This window comes from Symsagittifera roscoffensis, chromosome 3 (genome assembly GCF_963678635.1).
Source record: "Symsagittifera roscoffensis chromosome 3, txSymRosc1.1, whole genome shotgun sequence".
NCBI classification, from domain to species: domain Eukaryota; kingdom Metazoa; phylum Xenacoelomorpha; order Acoela; family Convolutidae; genus Symsagittifera; species Symsagittifera roscoffensis.
The window spans coordinates 59,449,179-59,470,585 of record NC_087064.1 but is presented as its reverse complement, the minus strand read 5'-3'; the positions used below and the strand labels follow the sequence as shown (position 1 = coordinate 59,470,585).

Genomic DNA, 21,407 nt, shown 5'->3' with positions numbered 1-21,407 from the left:
AGTGAATGATACACGGAGGCAGAGGCGGATGTACGATTTTCTCGAGACGGGAGGGGGGGGGGGGGGGGTTTGATTTTCAAAAAATTTTGTCGCCTTTTTTTTTTAATTTTTCGAGCTCTCCCTAAGCACGGTTTAGTCCGTTTTGGCCAAATTTTCTGCGCCGCAAGCAAAATTTTGAAAAAACAGTCCAAAAAAGCGTTTTTAGGCACTTTTTGGAAAATTTTGACCAAAAAAATCGCGTTTTTTCGGCGCGCACTCCCCTCTCAAAATTGGTATATATTGGCGCCCAAGGCGCCTTTAAAAAATTTAAGGGTTGGTAGGAAAAAAATGGATTTCTTAAAAAGTACCAAAGGAGGTCGAATCCCCGAAGGAGAGGGGGGGGGGTTCGGCGTGCGTCCGCTCCCCCCTAAATCCGCCCCTACACAGAGGCGAAGCTGCACTTCGCTAACAGGAGCGAGATAGCGGTAAAAACTCAGGAGCCTTAAAATGCACAAGAGCTCAAATTTTGCATGTTATAATTTGGAATGTAAGATAAAAGGCAACCATACTAACTTGGCAAGTATAATTTAGAATGTATTAAGCAAATTGCGAATAAGTTAGGCATTTCAAAAATCTCGCGAAGTATATCGGCTTGAAAAAAAATTCTGAAATGGTACTTATTATTATACTTTTGTATGAAACAAATATCTTTTTTCGGTTCTTTTGATGAATTAAAAAACATCAACTGTGTTAACTTATTACTAATCAAAGAACATGTAAATCAGGGGCGGATTTAGGGGGGGCGGACAATATTTACTAATTTTGGGGGGGGGGGGGAGTGCGCGCCGAAAAAACGCAATTTTTTGGTCAAAATTTTCCAAAAAGTGCCTAAAAACGCCTTTTTTGACTGTTTTTTTTTTCAAAAATTTGCCTGCGGCGCAGAAAATTTAGCCAAAATAGGGGCAAAACAGTGCTTTGGGAGAAATCAAAAAATCAATGTAGTCGACCTAAAAAAAAAAGGTCGTCAAAATTTTTGATTTCTTTTTGAAAATCCGCCCCCCCCCCCCCTCGAGAAAATCCTAGATCCGCCCCTGATGTAAATTCACTGCTAATGCAGCCTGCTGAATCCAAAGTACTGCCAAAAATAGTTCTATTTGCGACTTAGGTTGGAAAAAAGAATTTCATCGTACTATCACATCAGACCACGCTACGCTTCTGCAAAAAAGACAAAAGTACAAAAACCAAAATCAACAGATACTTCATTCGTTTGTCTCAGATGATATTCATAAGTAGCCTTTCAAAGCATAGGGAATCGTTTATCGAGTGGCGACTGAGCCAAAAACCTTAGGTCGACCCTCAATAAGTCGACGCCCGTCTAATCGAAAAGAAAGAAAAAAAAATGAGGGTAGGATGTTAATTTGGTTCTGAGTTCAATTTTTAGCCAAACAGAAAAGAGAATTTAACACGCAGCGCGCAGGATCTTAATTTAGTCTGTGAGGGGGGACGTCAACTTGATCCCCGTATTTCATACAGATTTGTAAAGGATGCTTGACCAAATCTATTTCCGATAACAAATTCACATGCTCTCCCAAGTGAAAAAAGTTCCTAGCGAGAACACTAGCGAAAACACGACAAAAAGCAGCTCTATAAAAGGCAAAAGTATAAATATGCCTCGAATATGCACCTACGACCTATTGCGACCAAGAAAATCAGTCTAACGCACTAAACACACAGGCATGGACGCCTTATTACGAACATACTCTAGCCACAAATAAAGCAGAAAACAGATGCTACGCAATTTCCAATGGTAGTGAAATTTCCATATAAGTGAACACTTTTAAAGAACACTTTTATTTGCGAGTTAGCTTAGAAAAAAAGAAGGCTCGCGCTAATACACTAACGCTTGCAAGCTCGCTAGTGTGAATATGCATGGAGCTATTCCGTAATCATTCATAACACAACACCATGTCACAAAAGATAGAGTTTAGCTAATCTACACATCAGAAAAGGATAATGAGTACCTAACTACTCAATTGAAAACTACTTAGTGCACTATACCTAGCTCAATTGCACAAACTTAATTTACAATAAATAGTAATCTAATGAAAAACAGCAAAAGTAAACTAAATGAGTCCGCTATATTATGATCATTTATTCGTTTCAAAAGATAAGAACAAGTTCAATAAACTTGCTGAACACGTGATACTGTGCACTGCTTAGCTTGCATTCTTTGATCACGTAGTTTTTATTATCAGAATCTTCTGGTCCATTCTTATCGCCATCCGGTTTGTTAACTTGAAGGTCGAATAGGACGTTCCAGACACATTTAGCTACCTCGTATACTTTGGAGCTAAGGATGACCTCGTTTTGATGCAAATTTGAACACTTTTCCGCCTAAAAATCAAACAAAAATAGTATATAGAAGGTATATGACGATAACAGTTTTCTAGCAAGGATATCTGATAAAATAATCAGAATTGCGATAGATCAGAACACTATTGCGATTGAGCTTTATGATGATTTTTAGTCGAAATGATTTAAGTATAATCATAAACTGAAACAAACCACATCGCTAAAAATTGATTTCGTCATGTCAAAATATTCCTTCTTCAAGTCAGAAACGTCTATCAGAACGCACACAGGCAACTCTGAAACAAATTGTGGTTAAGTTTATTTTTGACTACAGCAAATAAACAGGCTATGCGACCCTAAAACTTCTCCGAGAGTTTGCATTACCTTGAGCATACTGGAACAAAAAGTAGACGTAGTACAGGATATTCACCGAGTAGTTCCCGTCCTGAAAAACAAAACTCCGCTTCATGGCAACTCATCATAACTGTTCTGACCAAGACATAAGGACGCCTAATGTCCTGATTGAAATGATTGCTACGCTACGACTTTCGGAGAGGTAACAAGATTGCTTTTTTCGCATAATATTTAACAAGGTTACTTTTTCGGATAACATCGATGAACGAAATAATTTTTCGAAGAGTATTAAGCCACATAAACACTATCACTTAGCTGATTGCAATTTCAAAATTGTTTTAAACCACAAAGTTTTTTGTACTAGAAGAGCAACGACGAAGAGGCTAGTACCTGCTTCTCAATCGAAACCTCCCAGCCCAAAACATTATCTAAAAACTCCATCTAAATCTTAAGCTCCTCAGCTTATTCTTACCAGCAAACTGCAGAAAACTCAACACATCAAAGAAAACCCTGTGTGCTACCGAAATTCCCTCAATCAATTTCTCAAAAATTAGTTTTTTTTTTATAAAAAAACACTAAAGAGAATTTTCTAGATTCGCAACTAGTTTTAAATATTTTATACATTATTAGCATTTAATAAGAAATCAATGGTAACAATTAACTTGCCTCGAGGACCAGTTTTAAACAGACCTATCTTTTAGCATAAAAAGTGAGTTTTTTAGCATTCCGGCCACAGTAACAAACTTAAGAAAAAAACCTCTGTTTTTTCAAATTGTGTCGTTTTTGTCTGTACAGTAACGAAAGCCTAGAACTTGGGGACGTTCGATACTTATAGTAACTTAGACATACTCAACAAAAATGTCTTCAAAAAAGAAAAACAATAAAAGTGAAACAAAAAAAAAACATTTTTGTCCAAAAAAATTTCCTAGTTTTTTTATCAAGAAGGCGCTAAACAATCTTAGACGGCGCTGGAGTAAAAATACGCATTCATGGCGTAAACAAAAAAAATTTCGGTTTATCCTATTAAAATACGCCTGCTGGCTCGCTCGAAGTAAAAACATTGAAAAAAAATCTTTTCCTGATAGTGAAAGAAGCATGCATAGCTAGGGTAGGCGTTTGTGGGCCATATGGCCCCGTTGTCTATCCTCTCCGAGTCGCATTTTAATAATTACTCATAACGATGAATTGCCAAATTTATGTAATGAATGACCGAAGAAATTTATTCTTTCTTTCTTTCTTAAAGAGCAAAAATTTCAAACCGGTTTTTCTCAATAGTGAAATGTCGTTTGCATTTTTTTGATGTCGCTATAATTACAACTGAAAGTTTCGAACCATGACATTGAAGTTTGTCCATGGGTGTATCACAGACTGAAGGATCTTTCTTTTTTCATTTTGTTCAAAAATATCTCTGTAAACTCTTCCGCCCGCTTTATAATATTCGCTAGTGATATGCTAAGAAACTTAATCACCCCTTGTTGCAATGACGAAATTGGCCTTCATATAAACACGCAATAGATGAATTAAAAAGCACTAGGCAACACATGACAGACATCCATGTAGGATGCTGTGAGAAAAGAGGAGTCAGCCTTATCTTTTTTACTTATGTTTCCAGACTGGTTTTTAAATTTGTCTGTTGATATGTTCTGACTTCTGTATGATACACCAAGTAATGATACATGAAAGCTGTTGCACGTACCCTGAGGATGAAATCCATGAGAGCGAGCAGTTGTGCATTATCACAATCAAAACCCCGAATTGATATCGCAGGGTTCAGTTGGTCAAAGTTATCCACCATCTAAACGAAAATCAAACATCCGACAAGAATAAAAAAAAAAAACATCTAAGTAATCAACAATAATCCGTCTCCAGATGACTGTTTTTCAGATCATATGCTCATTACGCTACTTACATTAGAATATATAGCACAGCATGAAGCTGAACATGTAAAAACTACCACTTGTTTTCTAAAAAGTGACCAACAAGAAGTTTGAAATAATATGGATTGTGAGGCGACAACAAACAAGGCGCCAAACAGCTTTCACCAAACAACCTTTTTCTGAAAGCATGATAAACATTTCAGGAATTTAAAAATTAACATCAAATCTCTGCATTTTTACTTCATGGGTCATCTGAAACGCAAGAAAAAGAAATAAAGAACACGTGTACGCTTAAAACAATTACTACTGCTTTTATGATACATTCAAGATTTGAAGCCGACTAATAGTTTCAAGGAGTCTTCTTTAACGATTTTTGTAATATTTTTGAGACATACATACATAAATCGTTGATGCAGATTTCATTAAAATATATAATGGTAACTATGGAGGTGTAGCCGCTTCACTGAGCAGCTCTATTATTTGATGTTTGTTTATGAATCTGTTGATCGACTCACTTCGAATACGAATGATCTGAGCTCCTGTTCAATCGAGTTCTTAAATGCTGCCCTGATCAAGCAAGACAGCTGCTTCTGCTTCCTCTCCTCTAACTTGGACATGCTCTCTGCCAGGTCTTGAACGGTCTCATCTAGAACATCAAATCAAGTTTATTCATTTTCCCGAGCCCGATATTGAGGCAATCTCCGAGTAAATTTTAGCGCCATAGGAAAACGCACGTAGCTCAAGCATAACTTTCACTCAAATAGAATAATAATTTAATAATTGCTTGAAAATTTTAATCAGAAGAGCAACATGATTGATTTGTTATTATCTTATTGAAAATTGTAATTATCATAGAACTCAATGAATACTTTGCTCCAAAGATAACTCCCAATATCAATCTTTTTGTACAAAATTGTTTCTTCCCAATTCATTCAAAATTGCAAAAAATCGTCCCTATTCACAAAACTGGTAATTTTACGGACGGGTCAAATTGAAATCCGATTTCTATATTTCCCGTTGTTAGTAATAATTTCGATAAATCCTGCATAAATGTCTAACTTGCTTCTTGAAAACCACAAAATTTTAACAAAAAGAGACAATTTGGTTTTTGCAGTAAAAGCAGCCCCATAGATGCAATTATAGAATTAGTTGAATATGCAGACTCAAAAATGAATCAAATTGATCTCATTGAAAGCAATTTGGTTGATCTTTCTAAAGCATTTAAACCTGTTGATTATTCTATTTTGTTAACGTGTGAACTATATGGACTCAGAGAAAATGTAATAAAAATTTGGGAGTCTCTTAAAAATTTATCTTTCGCGCAGGCTACAATTTTTGTACTTAAATGACGACGTTTCTGGCTCTGGATCAGGAAATTGAGGAAGTCTTCAAAACTCTGTACTAGGTCCACAGCTATTTGTGATTTATATCAATGACTTACCGGATCGGCTGTATCAACACAAAACAATTATGTTGCACACGACTGCGATATCATCAATTCAATTGATTCATTGCAAGGATATAAACCAGATCCCTACCGTGGTTTGGAAGTTTGGCTCCAAGAAAATGAATCGCAGCCTTATTAAAACAAGTATTTCAAATGTTTTTTTTTTCTAAGAGAAGAGCCAAGATGAAAGTATAATAGTAAAAAACCGAATAATTCTGAACTGGATCAGACAAAAACGCTTGACTTCACGAAACCTGTATATAATCTCAGGAACAGCAAAAAGTTCAAAAGAGAACAACAAAAAGCTTATCCAAGATTTACAGACTTAGATTATATTTTAAGCAGAAGCAACTATTGCAGATATAATAAAGTTATATAACAAAATTTTATCAACTTGGTGCTTTAATACTTGGAACAAACGAAACAGTTTTATCACAAATAAAAACACAGAGGCGAAGCTGCGCTTCGCAAACACTTGCGAGAACACGGCCACAAAGCAGCTCTATCAAGTGAAATAAGAAAAATTAGAAATATGCCTCGACTTAGTAAAAAAAAGTCGGCTACGTGTAGGATTCGAATCTGTGACCTACTGCAATCAAGAGATTTTGAGACTCACGCATTATCCAATCAGCTACGCAAGCTTAACAATCGGCAAACACTAGTCACGAATAAAGCAGCTACATATGCTGATAACTTGCCAATGCAATTCAGCAAAAGTGGCATCAAAAAAAATTGACTCAATTTTGCATGTAATAATTTGGAATATAACAAACTGAAGGCATCCACACTAACTTGTATGTAACAAATCGCAAAGCACATATCCACATTATGTAAAAAGTATGCATTTCAAAAAAATGTGAGATATATTAAGTTAGAAAATTTCTGAAATCGAGTTTTCTTTATTGTTATGTTGTTTGGAACAAATCACTTTTCTCGGTTCATTAGATGAATTTAAAATGTATCAACTGTGTTAACTTATTACTATTCGAACGTCAAAGCACATGCTATAACAAAGCAGTAAAGGTGCCCAACCATAAAATTTCCGCATCAATATTTGCGGCTTAGGTTTGAAAAAAAGGTTCATACCAAAACACTCGCTTCGCAAGTGTAAATAACAGAAGCTGATTTGGAAAACTTGCTTCAACTAAACTAATAAGAGAGTATTCGATATATTAGACATGAAAACAAAGTATGCTATGCAAGCGAGCATCATGTATGTGAATTACTAAAGCTCATGACAAGAACAAACATTACGTCGTTTATCAAAATTGTTTTTTAGTTTGAGTAGACTAAACAGAAAAAACGTCCAAAAATAGGAAAACAAGCAGCAGCTTATTTCAAAAACAACTCGAAACTAAGGCTCGATACTTAATTAACTAATTTGTTTAACTGGACAGAAGTTCAAAACAGTTGGCCAAAGTTGACGATAAAGGTCTTTATAATTATCTTCATGAAATTAAGGATCTCTAAATTTGTGATAAGGCTCAACTACTAAGAATTTTCTTGTAAATGACAAAAAGAACCAAAAAACAAGGTTGATACATAGGATGTTTATGTTTGCTCAATGAGGCTCCACTCGACAGGCATCCCTTTCCATTGAAGAGCTCTCACGTGGCAGTGAATTGAAATGGTATTACATATGGAATTTTGTGCAAATGGCAAATGGAATTTTGTGCTCTTACATGAAAAAGAAATAATGTAAGACTTTTGGATCACGTCAAATGGGCCTTCCGAGTTTTTGTTCCGACCATTGAAGTTTTTTTTAAATTATTTTCCACGCAAAATCAGGTAGCAAAAATAATCATCGGAATGAGTCGAGTGATACACCAAAGTAAAGCTCTTTCAGTCGTCATTTGATTGAAAACTTTTTAAAAAGTTGTGCCAGTCTCAAGAAAAACTGGTTTTAAATATTTTGTCTTTTTTAGTTGTGCAGTTTTGCAGTCGAGCGAGTAACGGTCGTTATAAAGAAATTCAGTTATTTTTAGATTTCAATTTTACTCAAAATGAAACTAATTTCGGATGAACAATTTAGTGCTTGCTCGGCAATAAAAATTTTCTTGTGCAAAAAAAATAGAACTAAATTTGAAATTTTTGTTTTTCAAATTTTCCTATTTTTTGTCTATCATGCTTTTTGTGAAGACAATAGTCGTCGATTATGTCTCTTTCACAAAGTTTTTACGCGTTTGTATAGTTCTCAAATCACAGCAACCGGCTATCTTTGTTAACTCTCAGATCATGTCGAAAACGAAATACAACTTCGCAGATTGGCATTTTGAACTAATTAAGTTCATCGATTTAGGATTGATAGATACAATATGTGACAAATACATGAATACAAATTCAGCTATGCCCTGCCTGTCAATTACGTAGATACACGTAGGCACACAGGTACGTACGATCAAGTGGATAAGTAGTTTCAACAGTACCTTCTAATTGCGACGTTTGAGGCACCATGACATAGGTGGAGTCCGTGTCAGCAGAGGAAAATTCGGCGCTACCCCGAATCCATTCTTCAGTCTATAAACATTTCTAACATCAAAAAACTACTAACATAGTACTTCAATTCTTCCTTGAGTTTATTTACAATTCACAGCATCTATGTAATGCGTAAATTTGAACTATTTAACGTTACCTCATTTAACGTTACCTTCTTCCTTATTCCTCCCAAAATATCAAATATAAAATTATAAAAAAATGAGGAGAAAGCGGCAATCTGATTGATTGAAATTTAGTACGCAGCCAAAACAACGCTTGCAATTTGCGATGGATGCGCTGATAAATGCTTTATTGAGAGGAATAAGTAAAAAGACCTCGATTATCTGTCACAATGTTCGTTTCGTTCCTTTCTTTTTTATTTATTTCAAGTTCATCAAGTTCATGTTCATGCCGACAACTATTCATCCAAAACCCTCGTTCACTCAAAAAATATTCGACTCAACTCTCACTTACAATGATATGACTATGAAACATGAATATGATGATGCCACGTGATAATGAAAATTTAAATATGATTTCAGCAATACTGCAAATATTAACGTGCAGTAACCTTCACCTTCTGATTTGAGTGATCTCCACTACCTCCACCGCCCAGTACAAACTTGACCTCTGCCCTCTGTCCCCCTGAGGGGAAGTAGAAGGTGTTACTGGATAGATCCAGGGTACACTCCTCCACACAGTAAGCTATCACTTGCCCCGGCACCATTTTCAAACTGTTCAGGTAGTCTTTTTTCCATATGTTAGATTCATCACCTAGTAAGAAAAAAAGCCAATGTAGAGCAGTAAAAATTTTAAAGTTTGTGCTAAACTAAAAAGAAACCTTCATTCCAAGAAGCCTCTCAGATGATATCAGTTGAATGAAACTCATTACAAAAGCATGATAGATTCCCTTTCTCTATTTTGTTTTGTTGTTTTTCACATGTTGACTGGAAGTCATTCGCTCTATTGACTGGCGAGTGTTCTTAAAGCCGGGTGACAAACGATGCGCGAAACAGATAGCTCCATGCCGTGAAACAGTATATTATAAGGAATCGAGATATGATGCAATTAGTGACACGTTTTCACACATGCAATAAATTAATTTTTTAAAAGGGATTAAAAAAAATATGCATTGACTTCGATGGAATGAAGCATGCTAAATTCAATGCAAAGGCAGACCTTTTTTGTTTTACGGCCCTCAACATTTTCTTTCATTTCAAAACTTCGATCCTAATGCTCTAATCTGATTGGTTGAAATTGATTTCAGCGAACGAAAATAAAGGAATTTCATAAAACAAAGAAGCTCACACTTAACAAAATTGTTTTTTTTTGAGCCGTATAACAGAAAAGAACCGAAAATCCAATTGCTCACCTCCCTTCAGCTAAAACACAATAACAGTCAATTAATATCAAAATTTTCGGTTGATAAGAAATCATTGCCAACGTACCAGAATTTTCCCATGTACTGCATGTTTGATAATGAAAATGAAGTCCCGAAACATATTTAAAGCGAACAAACCGGTCCCTAAACATGAATCAAAAATTGGATTACAATAATTTAACCTTCTTACCAGAATATAGCCAACAGACACTTTGAAAAGAGTCATGAAATTAAAGAAACAACAAAAACTGACTGTTTTTTGAAAAAAAGTTAGGCTATCGAATCTTGAAGAAAAAATATATGGCATCAAAGTTCTTTGAATTTCAAAAACAATTTATGATTGACACTTTTTGATAAAATTGCCTCGTTTTGCGAAAATTGGATCAATAGGTAATTTTTTCATTTCGATGGAAAATCTTCAAATTAAAATTCACTTTCGAAACTAGAAGTCAATCAGGTTTTTCGAGGCCTTTAAACTTTTGCTCTTTGATAGTTCAGTTTGTCTTCCCTTTAACAACGGAAATGAACTGAACTTGAAAAGAAATCGAAGGCACAACTAAAAAAATTCAAATTTGAGTCAGACTTTTTCCTGAAAAAAAAAATCACCAAGACCAAAAAAATAATATTATTCACTATGTTCATGACTTTGAAAAAAATACCCGTATCGTTCGTATCGTTTATTGAAAAATTTAGATTCAAAATTATAATATCCAAATTTTGCATTCTCATTACGAGGCCAAACAGTGCATTTTGTGAATTGTGAGCGGATTCCGCACCAGGCCAAAATCAGATTTGTCGTGGAATCCGCAACTTTGCTACCATTCTTTGATCATGTCTGCTGTTTTAGATTCCACGGAGAAATAGCTAAAACACTGTATTGCTCAAAATCGCTTCAAAAACAGGCAACATTGCGGAATCAGCTAAAATTTTTCTGGAATCTGGAACAGTTTGTGGAATCCAGAAGCAAAAAATAATCTATGCATTTAGTAAACTTCAGAGGCCGTGGAATCCGCAACTGTAAGTAAAATCCGCAAACTGTCCGCAAAATCCGCTAGTAAGTGAAATCCGCATAAATTAGCGGAATCCACTTAAACTTGCGGAATCCGCTTAGATTTGTGGAATCCGGAACAACTACCTATATTTGCTCGTTGCCGAAAGCGCAACGAAATTAACAAGACTGCTCTCATCAGGGAGAAGCCGTGAATCATTCGACTGGCATTCATTCGACTGGTTTTGAAAAAACCCTTTGAGAAATCATTAGAAAAATTTCTGATTTAAAAAAAGGAAAGCAATTGATTAGTTTTTTTTCAAAAATCTTGGCAACTTGCTGTGCCAAAAACGAAAGGATATTCTGAGCATTTAGTAGCGCAACAATAGCGCTAAATATCCTCCTTCAATTGAATTTGGAAAATTCATGAGCGAATTAAATCATAAAAATTATAATAAATTGTTTCCAGCATAGGTTCACATTGATCGACATAAATTATATAAATGACATTTCAAAAAAACCTAGTCAATGAGAAATTGTCATTATGAAAATTCTGCCTGTTTTCAGACGTCTCTGAGCTGAAACAAGAACAAGGTTTTAATTGGGATGGTGGTGTAATAATTTTTAACTCAATAAATTTTAAAACAAGAGAAAAAAAAATTATTTAGTTAGAAAGAAGTAATAATGAACTTGTTAATTTCAATCCAAGTCATTTAGCAAATCATTTCAAAAGTCGGAAAAAGATTAGTGAGACAGTGTAGAGTTTTCGAGTTCTGGTTACAATTGATGTAATTTGAAGAGGAATGAGATTATTTAACCGAGAGTCACAGTTTCACACTCACCGCGAATAAATTTACAGAGAAATTTTTGAGTTCGTATAAATGAAGCTCCTTAACATTATATATTTCTTTTTTTTACCTCAATAAACATACTGGTTCGAACTTTTTCTTGAAAGAAAGGATTACTTAATTTGTCTATGTTGCGATCAATCTTGTCAAGGTTTGATTTGGAAGTTGACCCTATTTTTATACTACCATGTTGAACAACAGTTTTAACGTCTGTTCGGTAAAACTGGTTCACTTACTGTTTATTAAAAATCTTACGCAGTGAGAAAAGATTCCCCAAAAATTATTTAGCTTCGTATTAACATCTTCAATGTGATCTTTGATTCCAGTTTTTTTATCGAGATACAAAAACCCAGATATTTGATAACGGAGTTTTGCTCTATGTCTTCTTTCATTTTAATTGAGAAGTTTTGTGTTTTTTTTATTCCGTTTTGTGAACTTAACTGTTTTGGTTTCAGCTAAGCTCAAAGCCAGTCTGGTTTTATCTAAGTTCAAATTTGTGTTTGCGTTCAATTTTGGTATATCGTTAAAAACAGAATGAAAAAAGGAGGTCCAGGAATTGAGCCCTGTGGGACTCCGCATTTTATTTATTGACATTGCAATTTGATTCTGCTGATGCTTAAAAACTGTTTACGTTCTAATAAATATTGTTAACGTAATCATAAAAATTGTTTGAAAGAAGCTTTTGACCAACAGTATCACTGAGTTTCAATGGTTTGGTTGTTCCACAACCAGATCGAATTTCTACTACTTGAGAATCAATAGCGTCAACTGTAATTCTTTTTTGCCTGAATCCGAACTGAGATTGAGGTAATATATTTTTTTGATTAACAAAGTCTAAAAATCGGCTGTAAATAAACTGTTAAAGTATTTTGCCAAAAACAGGTTAAGTTAAATTGGTCTAAAATAAGAAAGTTTGAGTTCAATTCCGTCTTTATGTATAGCTATGACTTTTGCAACTTTTAATGAGCTCGGAAAACTGTTGCCGTCAAAACATTTTTGAAATAAAACAGTTAGGACAGGCTCCAATATTTCTTTTATTGAGAGAATGTAAGCATGATTGATGTTGTGGTAATCCAGGCTGAATTTCTTCTTCAAATTTTCCAAGATTTGTTTGAGTTCATTGGTTGACACTGGTCTCGAAAACCTTGATTTTTCTACATTTTTTTGCTGTTATGTCTGATGTATGGTTTATGGAAAGCGTTCGCTAATAATTGATGAATAAAACTGCATCAGTGTTAACATTCTCGATGTTAAAACACTTGTTTTAAAGAGTCCCAGTAAGATTCTTAATCAATTGAAAAAACTCCTTTTTGTTTTTTGTGACTTGCGTTTGCAGTTTGTTCTAATGAAAATCTTTTTTCTTTTTTGCTATCAATCTTTTGACCCGAAACATTTTGCAAATTAGATTTATCTCTAGCTTCAGCAGTCCCATTATTCATGAAAGAACTATCTTAGCCTATTTGTATTGCTTGCAGTATTTTAGCTTAACCCAAAAAGTGATGTCTTCATTTACCCTTTTAGGTTTTTCAGGGATCAATTTATTCAAATTGTCAAAAAGCATTGCGTGAATTCGAGTAAAGCCCTCCTCGCAGCCTAAATCATTCGCCTTTTATTCTAAGTAGTCGAAATCAATATTCAAGCTGGTTTCTAACTGTTCTATAATATATATTCTGTTGAGTAGGTACCAATAAGTTTTTCCAGTTTGCATTACTAGCACTAAAAATCTCGCGCGTTATTTGTCCCACATTAGCCAAAATTGCATTTTTTAAATCCCAATAACTTCTCAACAAATGATCTCAGGTAAAAAAAAATTGAAATTAGAGCTCAGGATATCACTGGCTTTCACTGGTAAAAAAATTCAAAAATGGCTAAATGAAAAGCCGTTCAAAAATGGCTAGTTGGAAATTCCCAATTTGGTAGGAAAAAACTACCCTGAGCACAGATACTCCGTCATTCTCTTCGCAAGTCGGAATGGAACAAAAAGCTCAGACCCTGATATGTTCAATTATTCTTAAATGAAAGACTTCATAACGGGTTTAAATTTAATGATGAAAATGCGCGCCTTAAAAGTTTACTTGTTTTTGGAACGTGTATCCTAAACAATAAACTCAACTTTGATTAGGGTTTAAGGTGGTTGTTTTTTGAACAATGAGATAGCTTGAACAAAGGTTTTCTTGATGTTTGAGACTGCAGTTTGTTACTTTCGGCCACTGTTTGATTCATGGATTACAAAAAGTTGTACCTAGCACTTAAGGCTGACGTACTCCCATGTGAAGAAGATTCATTGTGTTAACTTATTTGTAATCAAACTCAAAGCAATTGCTATTAAACTGCCGATATTGCCTGCTGCTGATTTACCAAAAAAGAATTAATAATTGCTTCTTGGGTAGTATAACACGACTTAGGTAGTATAAAAGCTACTCCGTAGTATAAAACCACGCTCCGCTTCTGTTACCAGGAAACTGTATTGAGATGACCTCAAAAATCAGACATGGCACACATCACATTTTATTCAGATTTTGGCGCTAACGAAAATTGGGGACGAACTCTGCTTTGAAAACAAAACAACCAACGCTTTCTTTCTTGAATCAGATAAAAGCAAATCACTCAACTTTCCGTGACGTCGTAATTATCTTTGATCGAAATCTAGTTACAGCTTTCTTTAAAGAGAACAATCTATCAGCAAGCTAGTAGAATTTGTGGAGACAAAAAGGAGCTTTGCGACACTTACAATACAACACAAAAATAACATTGTAAATTAGCATACAGATAATCATAAGGAAACAAGTCGATGACATTGGTTTTTAAATTCGAAAAAAACTACATTCCAAAAACTCATAAATTTGTCTCAAATAATCACCAATTTGAGGAAAAAATATCAAAGAAAACAATCACCACCGTTATATAACCATTCAAAATCATTAACCGAGCGGCAACTAAGCTGACAATACTCGGGTAGACATCAAATGAGCCAAAAACAAAATGTCAGAAAACTTTGCGCTATACGAATTTGAAATGCGAAGTTTTACGCTCTATTCTCTGAAAGATAAAAAAAACTAATAAAAAGCATTTTTTGCATCCTAAACGACGCAAAATTAAATAACCCAGTCGACATAGCAAAAGCCGAAACCAAAAAAGCAATAACAAATAGATAGCAGATCATTATACAAAAAAAAATAACTTACCGACTCAAGAACGACTTTCAACACAGAGGCGAAGTTGCACTTCGCATACACAAGCAAAAATATTACCAACAATGCTACTGGGAAAAACTGAATGAGTAGAAGTTTAAATCTACATAATTTCTTAAGTGACCTACGCTTATTACGAGCCTTCATAATTGCTAAGTGACGCAAGCCAATTATGACGCATCATCAGTCAATTTGAAAAAAAAAAATTTACCAACTAACATGCCTCAATTTATAGAGCGGACGCATTTTAACTAGTATATAAAAAGTTCATTATAAACATCAGCCCCTGCCCAGGTTCGAACCCTCTTACTTTGTTGCAGTTCTCCTTCTCTACCTCTACGCGACAGATTCATGAGACCTTGAAGCTAAAGTGATATTTGTAATATAATAGTATGTGTTAATATCCTTAGCATTGGCTGTAATTAATAGCAGGTTATTGAGCTTCTGCATATACTGCAAAAAAAGAACACTTTTAAAATGAGTTCAAAAAATTGCTACTTCGGTTGGAAAAAAGAGAGTTCATACTATCACACAAGCTTTGCTTGTGTAATTAAAGTTGAAACTGCTTAAATAAGAAAAAGATTGATGCCTTGAAAAACGAAATTCAATGCTTTGGACAGTAATTCGACAATAATAAGAAGACAAAAATTAACCCGACTAATTAACTTTTCAAACAAAACTAATTTCCACATCAAAGGCGTGTAATTAAGTTCCAAAGGCGTGTAATTTTCTTGTGGACCAAGAGAGAGGGGCTTGAAGAATTTTGAGGTTCCATAAAAAAGCAAGATCAATTTCTTCCAGATCTTTAAAAAAAACTGTGTGCCGGGTATCGAACCCCAGACCTTATGTTACAAAGTTGCGTTCTTTTTCTATTGTTTTTCTATTGTGAGAAGGTCCTTAAAAAGTGACGAGGTTCAAGAATACTGAACGGTAAGCATACAAACATGGTAAAAAGTAAAACAAGGTCCGACGGGGAATCGAAACCGAGACCTGTCGTCTGTATGTGAAGTTGTTAACGGAAAAAAGTATAGATCCAGATTACAAGTCACTTCCTCTCGCAAATGAAATTAGGAGTAGTAGGATCAAACTCTCATTAGAACTTAGCTCGTATGCCTCAGATATTAGCTTATGCATCGTAGCTGATTACTTACTTCTATAGAGTTGTAAGCCTTTTACGAAGATAAAAAATAGAAGCAATAAGTTTTCCCGGAGAAAACTTATGGTCTTTTCATGGTCCAGGCAGTAAGGGAGCTCCTGATAAACCAAAAAAAAACCCGAAGTGCAGCCCAATAAATTCGAAAACGAATAGGGCTCTGAAGTTTGATAATTAGTGGAAAATTGCCGTACTATCGCGTAAAACAAGAAAACAAAACTTTTAAAAAATAGGAGCAATGCGGAAAAACCGTTATTATATGCAAAATTTTCCCTCGTAATTAGAGCGGATCGTGTGAAAGTTTTAGTAACAATTGTGACTTACAAGTTGCATGAGTGAAATCTGATCCTGTATCTGAAGTTCACTGGTGAGAGTGAGGGTGGCAGAGTTGGGCACAGTGAACACACTAGTCACCACCCCCAACACCCTCCTGCTGTGAGGCTTCGTCAGTTTACACGCCACTGATGAGGGCACGCTGCTGCAGAAAACATAAACACCTTAAATAACTTCAGATAGAAAATTCAAAGCGGGGTTAAAATTAAACTCCGGGTGCTTGTGCAAATTTCAAAGTCTCGTGTTCTGACGACCACAGATCCATTTGAAAAAAGACGTAAGCAAAAATACGATAAATTTACTTTTCTTATTTGAAGATAGTACAAGATCTTTTTGCTTTCTCAAATAATTACTAATACACCAAATACAGTAAAACTGTTAATATACATGAAATGTCACAAGTTAGCTGTTTGAGATTCTCTAAACAGTTTTTTCAAATTTACCTATAAGACAATCAGGACCTCTATAAACTGTTTTTTAACTTCAGCCCTAAAATTAATTTGTTAGTTGAGTTGATGCTGGCTGTCTTCTCTTTACTCTCCAGGATATCCTACTCGATGAGCAGTACTGCTCTTCAGGATCTCCCTCCACGCATAATATATTGCTTTTGGTGTTGTATGTGTAGCTGGTAAAGTAATTCAAATTTCAAAGACTGCGTCCTCACAACTGCGTCACCATGTTTTAAGCGCATTTAATTATAAAAAACCTAGCCAACCCACAGTTGGAAAAGAGTGAAAGAAATAAACAGAAAAAAACTTTGACTTGACTTTTTTTAGAAAAAAAAAACGTTTAATTTCGAATTTCAAAGGAAAAAAATAAGGCCTGGAACCTCTATGAATTTCGCAAACAAAATATGGCTGACACTTTTTCGATAAAAATAACCCATTTGAGAAAACTGGATCGATAAGTAAAAGTTTCATTCCGCTGGGAAATCTGAAAATTACAATCAACTTTCGAAACTAAAAGTCGATCACGTTTTTCGTGCTCTTTACACTTTACTGTTCGATAGTGGAGTTTGCCTTCCTTTCAGCAAAAGAAATGAATGAAATTTGAAAAGAAATCAGAAAAGTCAAACGAAATAGTTCCGACCATATTTTCCATAAAATACATAAAAAGTTGTTTATTATTTTTAAAAAAATAATATCGTTTTTTTTGGATGTCGACAAGTAAAAAAATCTGACAAAGTCCTGGACCTAGAACAATTCGACAGTCACAGTAAAATAGACAAATTAGGCAACAGTATTTGTCGAAAAATGACAAAACAAAAAATCATTCAAAACATCAAAAAAAAATCCCAAGACGGTGCTGAAGACTTAAGTTTCACGGCTTATCCTTCAATATGAAACCTGCTCGCTTGCTTTACTCGCTCTAAACTGAACTGAAACTAGGGACACTTGGACAAATTTTTGTAAATTTATTAACGTTGTTCGAATCAGGTCTGGAAGGGCTTATAGATGATATATCACACCACCCTTTCTGATGATTATTTGTGGTAGCTGTTTTATTTGTACAAATTAAGCCTGCTCGCTCACTCTAAACGCTCAATATCAGACCAAAACCAAAAACTCACACTGGCTTTTCTCGAAACGGAGAAAACTTTTCCAACTTTTTAATGTCGTTCGAATAACTGAAAGGGCTTTAATATGATGATGTATCCGTCAACACATTCCGATGATTATTTGTGGTACCTGATTTTGTATGGAAAACACAAAAAAACTTGAACAGCCGAGAACAAAGTTCCTCCGCGTGTTCACTGATCGGAACAAAATCAAACAAAAAAATCATCGCGACCTATCTAAGAGTCTTCACTACGTTCATCGACTCTTAAGCAGGGCCTCCGCAGAAATAATTTTAATGAAATAATTTTTGATAAATAATTTATTCCTTGTCAAATTTTATGGAAATAATTTATTTTAAGTGGCGCTCTAGGAAAATAATTTATGGAATGCAAACCCATTATTTCGAAATAAGGGAGATACTATTTTCCCGTAAGATGCGCCTCCTGTGCCAGATGTTGCAATGAAAGTAAACAAATCTAAGCACTGGTACGTCGAACCGATGCGAAACACTCTTCAGTCCCGCGAAATTGTCGATTGGTTATCTCAGGCATGGCTTTTCTCCAATGCATCTCGAAGCGGAGCTATTCCTCTCTGTGAATAAAGAACTTTGGGATGCAAAACTTATCTCAAAAATTCTGTAAATAAATGGCATTTATATGCAAGAGAATTTAATTATTTCCATAATTTATTTCTTCTCTCTGAAAAAAAAAATATTTATTCCTGGTTACAGATTAGGGAAATAATTGAGGGACAACCTTCCATATTATGCCCTGCTTAAAAGTGACTCATTATTCAGTTACACATTGACTCAGATTTCGGCGATGGATGCTTTAAATGTTTACCCACAAATTCTTGCTTACTAGTCCAGGATGAAGTCCTTGTCCATATCTAGTCTGTGGATGGGACCCAAGTTGGCAGACAGCTTGTAGTCATGTCCAATCAGCACATTCACTCCAATCTGAACAGATATATTAAATAAATCACGGAAATAAAATGATCTTTAACCAAGAACAATGACTATAATCTTCGTACAATATATATTTCAATTAAGACTAATGACGTTTTAAACAACTTATACGACCGATGCCTCTGATTTCAGTTTTAACAAGAGTAACCTGTTGCTGTATCAGTAGCACAGACAGCAAAAAACTCTTTTTCATTCCAAACTAATGGTGTGGCGGGGTAGTATCAGAGGGAAAAAGCTTACAGAATTAGCAAACTGATTATAATCGCTCTTGGTCGTCTTCAAAAAATGAATAACAAAACAAAAAATTGTTTTTTTTTCAAGTTTCTATTGCCAATGAAGCGCTAAATGAAGTTTTTCACGGCTTAAATAAAAAATTTTGATCTTATAAATTCTACTTGCTCACTTAACTCGTTGGATATGAGGCTAAAAAGCAAAAAAAATGATACTAGGTTTTTCTCGATAAATCTTAAAATCTGATATTTTTGAAATTTTTTCAAATGTAATCGAATCACGACTGAAAAGGCGTCAATCTGATGTAAGACTCGACTCATTCTGATGATTAGCTGGGATAACTGAGCCGTTTGCGAGAAAAAAAAACTAAACACAGAGGCGGAGCTTCGCAACCACTACCGAGAACACAAAAAGCAGCTCTATAAAATGCAATAAGAAAAAGTAGAAATAAGCTTCCAATTAGTAAAAAAATAGTATAGATTTCGTATTCGATCTTGCGACCTAGATATAATGAGTCTAACGCACTAAACACTCAGTCACGCACGCTTAATACATCACAAATAAAGCAGAGAACAGATGCTATGAAATTCCCAATGCCAGATCGTTATAATAGAAAAAAAGCCATCAAATAAGTGAACAATTTCACTTTCAATGAACTTTTTTATTTATGAGCTAAGTTAGAAAAAAAAGGTTCACACTATTACACAACGCTGATCGCTAGAGTAAAAACACGAAAACACGTCCGAAACCATAGTTCTTCCCCACTTTCAGTCGTCGGAAAAAAACTATCCAGCTTCACTAGAAATTCAAATGACACATAAAACAAGCTACCAGTAGCAAGCATGCCCTTAGTCACCTGTTTGAGTGCGGATATATTGAAGGTGTTCTTCTCTGAGAGGTCGATCTCTTTGCTGAATCCCTCCAACAGCTCATTCTCCACCGTGCCACTTTTGGGATCCAGATTCACGCTATTCGACAGCATCAGTTTGCATCTGCAGAAAAGTAACAACTTTTTTTTTGAACGAAACTTTTAAGTCCTTTTCATTATGAAAAACCTTCATCGCCTCTCTACCCATGCATTTCAAAAAGATGGCGCAAGATGCGATATGCTACTAGAGCTTGCGAGGCAAAATAATTGTCAATCAGAAGACTAAAGAGAACACTATCCTAAACCAAATGTCGAGGCATGATTTATGCTTCCAACTTCAGTGATCTCCTCTTGAAATTGCGCAATTTCAACAAATAAAGACTTATATACATGTACTCTAGCGTTAAATTGAATAATACTATCTATTGGACTACGTTGTATTGAATATTTGGCAACGAAATGCTAGAAGTCCGACTGACTTACGAGTTACTTTGCCAAAAGTGTTCTCTTTTTGTCTTGATTGCGAATGTGCCCACTTTTACTTTGGAAGCTTCATTGATGGATCCCGCCGCTAGAATTGCCTCTCCTGTTGACAGATTGGCAATGCCATTCGATCCACCGCCACAAACTGTCCTCACAAAGTCATAGCTAACTGTTTGGAACATTACTTGATTTCAGTCTGGTAGACTTTGGATTATGAGCATTTATAGCGCCATAGAAATCTGAAAACAAGCAAAAATTTGAATACTACCCTGATATACTTATAGCATCATTTTGAGCTTAAATGAGCAAGACTGCTAGTTTATCAGGACAAAGCCCTTGTGTTCCGACTGCTTCCTAATCGGTACAAAACAGTTTTTGCTAGTTTTTTTTGAAAAACCATAAATTTTAGGCAAGATCAAATATTTTGAACCCCTTTTACAAAGCTTATATCTCTACCGGTGCTGAGGGGTTTGACTTCGTTTGTTCGACTTTATTGGGGCATTTTTCGACATTCCCGACTTTTTTCGTTAATGTTCCGTTTGACTTAATTTTGATCATTTTTTACCCTCAGGGCCGAGGTCATCGTTTAACAGACCGTTGGGGGCTGAATATTGATATGTTCAGCAGAGTGTTGGGAACATAAGTTAGCATGTGTAGACCACTTGGACAAAAAAAACCCGGGTCGAGGTTTGTGATTTGGGAGCGGTGGTGAAGTGGTTACGTCTCCGCCTTTCAATCGAAAGGTCGGATCTTCGAGGCCCACCATGATCCGTGCGCTCGTTGCTTGAGGCTGAAGCAACATTACCCAGCCCAGAAAAATAACCAAAAAAATTGCATGTAGTTCTTAAACAGGGGCACAACAGCGGTTCGCCGTGATGAGCTGTACAGCTCTTGTGTTGGTCCTTTCCCCCGTGGATAAAT

At 35.2% G+C, this 21,407-nt stretch overlaps 2 protein-coding genes across 2 annotated transcripts in view; both read right to left on the bottom strand.

Moving 5' to 3' along the window:
* Positions 1-3,326, bottom strand: part of LOC134842178 (coiled-coil domain-containing protein 103-like) — a 239,828-nt gene extending 236,502 nt beyond the window's left edge. The window contains exon 1 of the mRNA XM_063858395.1: positions 3,317-3,326. The gene's annotated coding sequence lies outside the window, so the exon portion shown is untranslated. The remainder of the gene's footprint in view (positions 1-3,316) is intronic.
* On the bottom strand, positions 1,804-20,721 carry LOC134842177 (uncharacterized). The gene is made up of 12 exons (XM_063858393.1): positions 20,487-20,721; positions 19,992-20,127; positions 18,798-18,895; positions 16,370-16,523; positions 9,857-9,866; positions 9,062-9,258; positions 8,436-8,526; positions 5,078-5,208; positions 4,382-4,480; positions 2,716-2,776; positions 2,545-2,627; positions 1,804-2,373 (listed from the first exon to the last, which is right to left on the bottom strand). Exons 1-12 carry the CDS (start codon positions 20,666-20,668, stop codon positions 2,140-2,142), a joined length of 1,476 nt encoding a protein of 491 aa, XP_063714463.1. The 5' UTR covers positions 20,669-20,721; the 3' UTR covers positions 1,804-2,139.
* Positions 20,722-21,407: the final 686 nt, after the last annotated feature.